This window comes from Lipotes vexillifer, unplaced genomic scaffold (assembly GCF_000442215.2).
Source record: "Lipotes vexillifer unplaced genomic scaffold, Lipotes_vexillifer_v1.1 scaffold451, whole genome shotgun sequence".
In the NCBI taxonomy this organism is placed as follows: Eukaryota; Metazoa; Chordata; class Mammalia; order Artiodactyla; family Lipotidae; genus Lipotes; species Lipotes vexillifer.
In genome coordinates this window covers 1,626,663-1,637,361 of record NW_006795989.1, presented here as the reverse complement: position 1 = coordinate 1,637,361, position 10,699 = coordinate 1,626,663, and the positions used below count along the sequence as shown (strand labels likewise).

Genomic DNA, 10,699 nt, shown 5'->3' with positions numbered 1-10,699 from the left:
TCAAGATTCAAAGAACTAACAATTCAACAAAAACAGTGAATTTTACTTTATGTAAATTAATTTTTTTTTAAATTAAAGCAGACTGCAAAAGTGGGAAAGAGACTTGTAAAGTTACTTACCAAGGTGGGGTCAATATCCTCAATTGCCAGAAGTCTGTTATATATACTGTGAACTTTCTCATACTTCATGCGACTCTAGGTGGTAGAGAAGAAGTGGATATAAATATATATTCATAAACAAGCAGCATTTGAGCTCTGAGGAACCCAGAGGCTGCACCCCACAGAGGCATCTGCTTTGAGCATAAATATGTAATGAGCTAAGGACTAATAACTGTTCATTCTGCATTATCTCTGTCTTCCAAAAGCAATATGCCTGGCAAAGAAGCAGCCAGAAAACAAATTCAGTGCTGCAGTAAAAAATCCAATTACAAGAAAGTTCTAAACATTTTAACTCACCTCTTCATAATCTGCATATGCAAAATAAAGAAGCATATTCTTCTTTAATAAAGTGCTTATGGCTCTTTCATATATATTAGCAGCTTCATCACTAAATAATTTGGCATTATTCATATCCTAGGAGAGAAAAAAGAAAGCTCACTTACAATAATTTCAATAAAGCTGAAAGAGAATAAAACACACACTCATATGTATATACCTATGGACACATGCATTTCTGGATTCTTAAGAAATCCCAGGGACTTCCCTGGTGGTATAGTGGATAAGACTCTGCGCTCCCAGGGCCCAGGTCACTCATATGTATATACCTATGGACACATGCATTTCTGGATTCTTAAGAAATCCCAGGGACTTCCCTGGTGGTATAGTGGATAAGACTCTGCGCTCCCAATGCAGGGGGCCCAGGTTCAATCCCTGGTCAGGGAACTAGATCCCACATGCATGTCGCAACTAAGAGTTTGCATGCCACAACTAAGGAACCCTCCTGCTGCAATTAAGGAGCCCATGTGCTGCAGCTAAGACCCGGTGCAACCAAATAAATAAATAAGTAAATAAATATAAAAAAAAATTCCAAAGACTTTTTCCATTATTTTAACATTAAAGAAGAATCATAGAAGTACTCTAAATGATTCATCACTTTAATACATTAAAGAAGAGCCACTATATTTTAATTCTGACTAAGGTAGTCTAATCATATAAGAGGGTCACTAAGATTCATAGTGATATAAGATTAAAATTTTCAATACCTACACTTCATTACCAAAATTCAGTGCTATACTTTTAGCAAATTATTGCTATATCAAAACCACGAAAAGACCAAAAGGGGGAAACAAATAAATACTCACCCCTTTCTCTGCTAACAGTTTACTTGACTGCTCAAGATACTGGGCAGCTTCATACCAAATATCAGGGTGATGGCCCAGCACAAGCAGGCACTGTTCATAAGCAAACATAACTGAGGGAAGACATTTGCAACATTCAATTAGAATAAATATTATTTACAAAACTATCAATAAAAGTGTCACAACTCAATTTTTAGGCTAAGACAGGGCCTTCAGTAATGAATGATAATTGGAAATAAAAAACTTTAGTGATTTCTGGTATTATCATCCACCCAAACCCCATCCATTCATCATTTATTAAATTAATATTTATTGAGTACCAACTATATGCTAGGGAATGTGAAAGACACTGTGAATATACTAGTAAATAAGACTTCCTATACTCAAGAAGTCTGCAGTATAGTGGGAAGATCGATATTAAGAATGCAGTATGGTAAGTAATAAGTATTATGATGAGGAAAGTAGAGTGTACTCTTGAAACTTACAGCAGCAGGACTTAACATAGTTTAGAAACTCAAGAAAGGTTTCACTAAGGAACTGATATCTAAGCGAAACCTGAAGAAGGGATAGAATCTGGTCAGATGAGAGAGTAAGTAGAGGCAGGAAGGACAGAAGTAGATACAAAAATGGTGTAGGCAAAGGAAACAGTACTTGCAAAGGCCTCCAGCTGAGAGAGCAAGGCAAGAGTGAGGAATTGTTTTTTTTAAGTTCCAAATTCTAGTTCTGACAGTGCCAGAGTAGTCTGTATCAGACTAACTCTCCTGTTAAAAAAAAAAAAATCATAAACTGAAAAATACAAAAAGCAGCTGTTTAAAGGCACTAGAGAATGACCAAAAGAAAAAGAAACTGGAGAGGACTGAGCCCTTAAAAAATTGGAATCATACTAGGTGAGATATATATTTAATATGGCTTTTTCCCTCAAGTGCAAACCCCTGTGTGTATAGTTCTGGGATAGCTAGAACTCAAGCCAAATGCTGAAGTCTTACTAGCTTGAGGTAAGTAACATGGAGTTCTGGGTTACAAGAACAGCTGGAAATTAAGGGGGAAGATCCCCCAAAAGAGAGCCATAGAAGGTGGAGGCTGAAAATCTGGGCCTAATGCCCTCAAATCTTCAACTGACTCTAAAATAGACATACACAGGAAAGAATACAAACAGCCAGAGCAGAAAGCAAAGCTGAAAGAGCTGGATAGATATCTCATCAGCTGCCCACTGTAATGGAGACCAATTCTGGAATCTGAGTCCCATCAAGTTAAGAGAGTCTGAGTAAACACCTTGAACTTTCCATTATATCTTGGGAGTAAAGACAATATCCCAGGACTAAGAGATTTACTGTGAGATGAAGGCCACAAACAGAGACTCATCCTAACAGTGTAAAACCAAGCCTCCACAAGGTCCAGGAGACCTGCCAGTAATTTAACTCCCTGCTAAAAGAAAACTCAACATTCTTCAGAGGAAGATAACAGAATCTAGTCTTTACTATGTATCATTTACACATCTGTACAATGTCCAAAAATTTTTTTTAAATGTCTAGACTTGTGACAAAACAAAAAATGTGACCCACAGTCAAGAGGAAAAGAAATCAACACCACAATGGCTCAGATGTTGGAATTAGCAGACGAGGATTTTATAACTATTGTTATAAAAATGGTCAAGGATATAAAGAAAAAGATGGTAATGGCCATGGAATCTTAACAGAAAAAGGAAAACTATAAAAAACATGAAAATTTCTAGAATGGAAATTTATACAACTGAAAAGTAGAATATTTGAAATGAAGAATTCACTAGATGGGCTCACCAGCATATTGGATATGATAAAGCAAAGGTCAGTGAACATGGAGACAGATCTATAGAAATTACTGAATCTGAAGAACATAAGAGAAAAAAAGACTGGGAGTAAAAAAAAGCCTCGGTAACCTATGGGATAATATCAAGTGGCCTAACATACATATAATTGGAGTCCCAGAAGGGTTAGTCTTGTTACCTCTTTTAGTTATAAGAGTCTGATCTTCTGTACGAAGAGGGTTGCTCTTTTCCCACTGTATGTATTTCTTCCACATATCTACCTGCTGAGCTTCTTGAGGAGTATTCTGAGGAGGCACTGAGGGAGCATTGCGGTCCAAACCTTTCATTACTGTCTCATATTCCTAGACAACAAGTATTTAGAATTCTGTGGTAAGCTGAGGAACAACTCAGATGTATGAAATGGAGTTGATCTGTTTGGAATACTTTGTTCAAAATGCCTAGTTTTTCCAAATACTACTTTGTTAATATAACCTAAAAACTATTTAAGAGCAGGAATAAAGATAACAGAAGACTACCTACCCAGGAAGCGGTTCCCAGGACTGGGTGAACAGAACAGCCCTGGGCCCTCTCTGGAGGTGATCTAGGAAGTCACTCTTCAGGCCAGAGGAGTTGACAGATCAACATGACTGATGATCTGGTGGCACTGTTACTGCCACCTTTGGAGAAATGATCTGTCTTTTAAAATTTCAATAGTTCATAGTCTAGGCTATTTTCCCTAACTTCTAACAGTGTCAACAAATGGAAAGTTATGTACACAAGACAAAACTCGGTCCCTGAGAGCTATGTCATTAGACCACAGATTATTACAGTATTTGGATATGTATGAGCTGACAGGAGGGATGGATAACAACTACTTGATCAATTCTAGGTAGAACTTTGTCTCTATGACCTCTGTTTCTATATTTTAAAAAATAATTTCTTCTAAATTTGATTTATTCTATTTTGTCCTTTAACATGTCTGTAAAGAGGTATTTTGCTTCAAATAATCACCTGCTCAGACAACGTAATTAATTGTCATTAGTTAAGACTGCTAATGATTGAAAATATTAAGAGTAATACCAGATAGGGAAAGCGCCTATGTAAATAACATACTCACAACAAACAATATAGTAAGTGTCCTGATAGAATTCCATACCTTTGCTACCCGCCTAGCATTCATGTAATCCCTACTCCGATCTTCAATCATTTTTTTAGCTAAATGAATATTGATACCCTAAGGAAAAAAAAAAAGAAAAATGCATATTATTTGAAAATTAAGTATATTTTAATGTTAGCATAATATAGTATAATCATTTGCTAATAACTTTAAAGTGTTTAAGAGGTTTTATGGTTAGTAAAATAAAGGTTTGATCACATTATATGCTTAAGAGATGAAGGAGGATCTGCCTATGTGTTATGAGATGGCAGTAAGTTTCCATATGTCAGGAATTTCTAAAGAGAGGGAATGATTTGGAAAGAACCAATTATTTCACATAAAATTCTACTAATAAAGAATGATATACAGGACTTCCCTGGTGGCGCAGTGGTAAGAATCCATCTGCCTGCCAGTGCAGGGGACATGGGTTCAAGCCCTGGTCTGGGGAGATCCCACATGCCGCAGAGCAACTAAGCCAGTGCACCACAACTATTGAGCCCGCGTGCCACAACTTCTGAAGCCTGCATGCCTAAAGCCTGTGCTCCGCAACAAGAGAAGCCACTGCAATGAGAAGCCTGTGCACTGCAACGAAGAGTAGCCCCCGCTCACTGCAACTAGAGAAAGCCCGTGCTCAGCAGTGGAGACCCAATGCAGCCAAAAATAAATATAAAAATAAAATAAATTTTAAAAAATAAATTAAAAATAGGGCTTCCCTGGTGGCGCAGTGGTTGAGAGTCCGCCTGCCAATGCAGGGGACACGGGTTTGTGCCCCGGTCTGGGAAGATCCCACATGCTGCGGAGTGGCTGGGCCCGTGAGCCATGGCCGCTGAACCTGTGCGTCCGGAGCCTGTGCTCCGCAACAGGAGAGGCCACAACAGTGAGAGGCCCATGTAACACAAAAAATAAAAAAATAAAAAATATAAATAAAATAAATAAATTAAAAAAAAATGCAGAGGTAGCAAAGAGACATAAACATTATCATTCATGCCTAGTAGTTCTCAAAGAGTAGTCCAAAGATTCCTGTTCCCCAAGACCCTTTCAGAGGATCCATAAGAGCAAAACAATTTTCAAACAATACTAAGACATGATTTGCCTCTCACAAATATACGGTGGAGTTTTTCAGAAGCTACGTGACATTCAACAGCATAGCAGATAGAATTCAGAAGCAGATGTGAAAATCTGTCTTCTATTAAGCTAAATACCAAAGAGATTTGCAAAAATATGAAATAATGCCACTCTTCTCACTGAATTTTTTCTTATTTTGGAAAATACAGTTTGTTTTAATACTATTTATGTTAAAATATAAGGAGTCTACTACTGCAAACTTTAAATGAATTAATAAATATCTTGAAACTTTCTCAGTTTTAATTACAATATGCTAAATATTCATAGGTAAAAGCCACATTAAAATTAAAAGTTCTTTGTAGTCTTTAATACTTTTTAAAATCCCAAGACCAAAATGTTTGAGAACCACTGCTCATGCCTATGAGGGAACAGTTTCAATACCCTACATAGTTCTTCCAAATCACAGTGGACATGTGAGGAACTTCCTTTTAAAGATAGAGCTTACTTGGCATGTATGTTTACATAATGGGCTTATTAGTTCAGTTTGTTAAATCATTTTCTTATGAGACAAAGATCTTGGACCACAGCCCTACATCTCACAATTACAAGGCAATAATCACATCACTGTAACTAGGTGAAAGAGGGGCATTGCAAATCATCATTACTACTATAAAAGCAGTTCTAAAAAGGAACTGTTTCATAAGAGATCAGTGGCAACATGTGTGTGTATGACTGTGTGGATATGGTTTAGCACTGATTAAAAATGGTTTGGTAAGAATTATAATTCTCCCAGAGTATTCTCTAAAAACAACTCAACAGTAAAACGAGACTCTCAAAACATTAAGAATGGTTCTTCCATTACAATCAATATGAAAACAAACGTATGCAGCACTGATATCCAGGTACCTGATATTAGAAAGGCTAGCCTCCACAAATCCACAGGGCATAAAAATTTAAATGGTTTGGTCATAAATAATAAGTTACTGTGGCCTAATTTACCTCTTCATACTTGTTATAGTCTCTCCACAGTTGTTCAATGTTGATCATGGGATTAACACAACCTCGTTGATAAACTCTTCGAACAGCTGTTATTCTCTGATTTTCTGCATAAGATCCAACAGCTTCCCTGGCATTGGATAAGAAATGTCATCAGTTATATTATAGCTAAATCAACTTCACACAGAAAATAAAACTATAAAAATACTTACACGCCTTTTAAGAAATTGATGTAGTCCACCCAAATCTAAGAAATAAAATAAAATGTTAGTATCTTTCTTAGTAGTTTCAAATTTTTTAAATGTATGTATTAAAAAAAATTTAACTCTACCTGATAAGACATAATTTCCATTCCAATTTTATCCAGTGCAAAGTCATATGCTTGAGCCATTTTTTCTCTGAAGTAAACATGAAAGACATGTTTTTTTATAGAAAAAATTGCATGTTATTAAAATGTATCTACAGCTAAAACATAATCATGATTTCTGATCATATGATCAGAACAGCATTTAAACCACTTATACAAACAAAATGTAAAAACCTCTTTGCAAGTATATAAACAAAATATAAAGACTAAGCTCTTTTGTGTTTAGCTTGTCAATGTCATTAATTTATGTACTTTGTTTCTTTTACCTACTACTTGTAAGCTTATCAAAGATAGAAGCCATGTTTTATTTATCTTTATATCATTTATTAATTTTTTAAGACTTTTTTTTTGATGTGGACCATTTTTAAAGTCCTTATTGAATTTGTTACAATATTGCTTCTGTTTTATGTTTTGGTTTTTTGGCCACACATGTGGGATCTTAGCTCCCCGACCAGGGATCAAACCTGCACCCCCTGCATCGGAAGGCAAAGTCTTAACCACTAGACCACCAGGGAAGTCCCCTCTTTATAGCCTTTAAATTGCCTAATCTTACATGTAGAAGATTCAAATGTGGAAATATCTGGTTCTTTGATTGAGAAGGTAAGTTATGCCTAAATATCTATTAGCTCTGACATAAAATTTAGGGAGAAAGAACTTCTTCAGTGTAAGACAATAAACAATAATGAAGAAAAAAAAAAACAAAGATAGAATTCTGGTTACAGAAATAATCTGCCTATTAGTTATATACAAAAACAGCATTTGAGAAGGTCCATTATTTAGATTCAACAAAGATAGATAGGTGGGGGTAAGTCCTAGTGAGGAGGTCAACTATACAACAATACCATTGTCAAAGATGCCTTGGAATACTTAAGTAGCATATTACAATGTAACCTGCCAGGAGTGGTGCCATGACAAGTAATAAGATGCTTTTTATTAAGTTTGTCAACAAGCCTGTCAACAAAGTGCTTTGGAGTTGTAAATGTACAGTGTTTCAATATAGAAGAGGGGCTTCAATTCTCCAGAATAAATCTAATGCCAGTGGCTTTCTTTGAAGCATTTTTTTCCATGGTTTACTGACTTCTCAGAGAATCCTGACTTTTCAAATCTTAAGTTGCTTCACCCTCTGGAGTTAAGAGGTGTGAGTTTCTATGGGATTGACTGTGTGCCTGGGATGACTTGCATTCTTAAGCTCCTGATTTAACTTACTTGTAACTTGGTAGTTTACCCTTGGTTTCTCGGACATATGAAAGATAACACTTCCATAAGTCAATGTGCAAAACCTTCATAAGGCATCTCTGAAATAGCTGTAAATACAATAAAATATTATCAGAATCCACAGTTAAATAAATTTCACATGTACATAGTTGAAATGAAACATTAAAGAAACAAATTCATCTCCTTTCATGAATTTATCTTCTTACAAATAGATGTCAAATAACAACTCCCTCTATTTTGTTTAGATAATCAAAATCATTCTCATAATTTTGGTCAGCAGAGTCTAATTATTTTCTTTTCCAAAATTTTATTTTATTTTTTAAAATTTCTTTATTTTATTTATTTATTTTTGTGTTGGGTCTTCATTGCTGCATGCAGGCTTTCTCTAGTTGCAGTGAGCGGGGTTACTCTTTGTTGCCGCGCGCGGGCTTCTCATTGCGGTGGCTTCTCTTGTTGCAGAGCACAGGCTCTAGGCACACAGGCTTCAGTAGCTGTGGCTCACGGGCTGTAGAGTGCAGGCTCAGTAGTTGTGGCACACAGGCTTAGGTGCTCCGCGGCATGTGGGATCTTCCCGGACCAGAGCTCGAACCTGTGTCCCCTGCATTGGCAGGGGGATTCTTAACCACTGTGCCACCAGGGAATTCCCCCAAGATTTTATTATGAACATTTTCAAGCATATAAAAGAGCTGAATAAGTACAATGAACTCCTATATAATCACTAGCTAGATTCAACAATTGTTAACATTTTACTGTATTTGCCTTATATACGTTAAGTCCTAAATTAAACTTCAGCATACATAAAAAATATTTAAGAGGACTCACCTTTTCGACCTTGTCATAATTTTTAGCTTTAATCTGCAGAGAAACAGAGAAAAATATAGAATTAACACCATTCTTTTTAGAGTACTATCACTATCTCTGAGTGTTTTGATTAAGCTTGTAAATTCATTTCTACACTTTCCTATTTAATTCTGCCTTTTGAAAATAACAAATAGAAGTTTAAACCCAATATGGATAATACGCATTGTAAATATGTAAATTTATGCCTTACATAAATTAATTCTATATAGAAAAATTTTTATAAGCTCATTTGTATTGAACTTTTGTGAATTTAAAATTTTATAAAACAGTCACAAGATGAATAAAGAAATATAAACAAGGCATACTTGAATAGGGCTTTAAGTATCTAATGAAGGCAAACTTAAAGCTTTATTTTCCCTGAATAGCTACTATTAGAACAATCTGACTAGAGTAGCAAAAAGATTTGTGAATTTTGACTACAAATAAATTTTAATCACTCAGTCAATTTACTATACTCCAGGCGCTGTGCTAGGAACTGGGGCTACCACAGTGAACAAAACATGCATAGTCTGCCTATGTCCTCATAGAGCTTACAATTTTACAGGGAAAACAAGTGTCAAGATGGGGGAACTACAGGGTGCTATGGGAGCATTTAGGAGGAGCATAAAACTCAGACTTATGGGGTTGCAAAAGACTTCCTGGAAGAAGTGAAGATGTTAAGAGTAAGGTGTGAGCGTGCCGCGGGGCGGCCGGGCCCGTGGGCCATGGCCGCTGGGCCTGCGCGTCTGGAGCCTGTGCTCCGCAAATGGGAGAGGCCACAACAGTGAGAGGCCCGCGTGACGCAAGAGGGAAAAAAAAAAAAAAAAGAATAAGGTGTGAGGTCAGAATGGCTATCATCAAAAAGTCTACAAACAATAAATGCTGGAGACGATGTGGAGAAAAGGGAACCCTCCTACACTGTTGGTGGGAATGTAAAATGGTGCAGCCACTATGGAGGACAGTATGGAGGTTCCCTTAAAAATTAAAAATAGGGCTTCCCTGGTGGCGCAGTGGTTGACAGTCCGCCTGCCGATGCAGGGGACACGGGTTCGTGCCCCGGTCTGGGAGGATCCCATGTGCCGTGGAGCGGATAGGCCCATGAGCCATGGCCGCTAGGCCTGTGCGTCCAGAGCCTGTGCTCCGCAACGGGAGAGGCCACATCAGTGAGAGGCCCGCGTACCGCAAAAAAATAAATAAATAAAAAAGTAAAAATAGAGCTACCATATGATCCAGCAATCCCACTCCTGAGCATGTATCTGGAAAAGACGAAAACTCTAATTTGAAAAGGTACATGCACCCTAATGTCCACAGCAGCACTATTTACAATAGTCAAGACATAGAAGCAACCCAAGTGTCTATCAAGAAACAAATGGCGGGCTTCCCTGGTGGCGCAGTGGTTGAGAGTCCGCCTGCCGATGGAGGGGACACGGGTTTGTGCCCCGGTCCGGGAAGATCCCACATGCCGCGGAGCGACTGGGCCCGTGAGCCATGGCCGCTGAGCCTGCGCGTCCGGAGCTTGGGCTCCACAACGGGAGAGGGCACAACAGTGAGAGGCCCGTGTACCGCAAAAAAAAAAAAACAAAAAAAAACCAAATGGCTTAAGAAGATGTGGTATATATATATATATATATATATATACACAATGGTATATTACTCAGCCATAAAAAAGAATGAAATATTGTCATTTGCAGCAACATGGATGAACCTAGAGAATATACTAAGTGAAGTCAGAGAAAGACAAATATTATATATCACTTATATGTGGAATCTAAAAAATAATACAAATGAATCTATATACAAAACAGAAACAGACTCAGAGACATAGAAAACAGACTTATGATTACCAAAGGGGAAAGGGAAGGGGAAAGGGATAAATCAGGAGTATGGGATTAACAGATACAAATTACTATACATAAAATAGATAAGCAATAAGGATTTACTGTATAGCACAGGGAACTATATTCAATATCTTGTAATAAC

At 37.1% G+C, this 10,699-nt stretch overlaps 1 protein-coding gene and 1 non-coding gene across 2 annotated transcripts in view; one reads left to right on the top strand and one right to left on the bottom strand.

Moving 5' to 3' along the window:
• The window catches only part of CSTF3 (cleavage stimulation factor subunit 3), a 70,820-nt gene that overhangs the window by 12,212 nt on the left and 47,909 nt on the right, over window positions 1-10,699 (bottom strand). The window contains exons 4-13 of the mRNA XM_007468087.1: window positions 8,702-8,734; window positions 7,871-7,968; window positions 6,629-6,695; window positions 6,510-6,544; window positions 6,301-6,427; window positions 4,237-4,314; window positions 3,280-3,442; window positions 1,301-1,410; window positions 456-572; window positions 120-194 (exon numbers count right to left, since the gene is read on the bottom strand). Of these exons, the coding sequence (XP_007468149.1) occupies window positions 120-194; window positions 456-572; window positions 1,301-1,410; window positions 3,280-3,442; window positions 4,237-4,314; window positions 6,301-6,427; window positions 6,510-6,544; window positions 6,629-6,695; window positions 7,871-7,968; window positions 8,702-8,734 (903 nt within the window). The remainder of the gene's footprint in view (window positions 1-119; window positions 195-455; window positions 573-1,300; window positions 1,411-3,279; window positions 3,443-4,236; window positions 4,315-6,300; window positions 6,428-6,509; window positions 6,545-6,628; window positions 6,696-7,870; window positions 7,969-8,701; window positions 8,735-10,699) is intronic.
• On the top strand, window positions 809-881 carry TRNAG-CCC (transfer RNA glycine (anticodon CCC)). The gene has a single exon. It is a non-coding gene; the product is annotated as a tRNA-Gly (tRNA).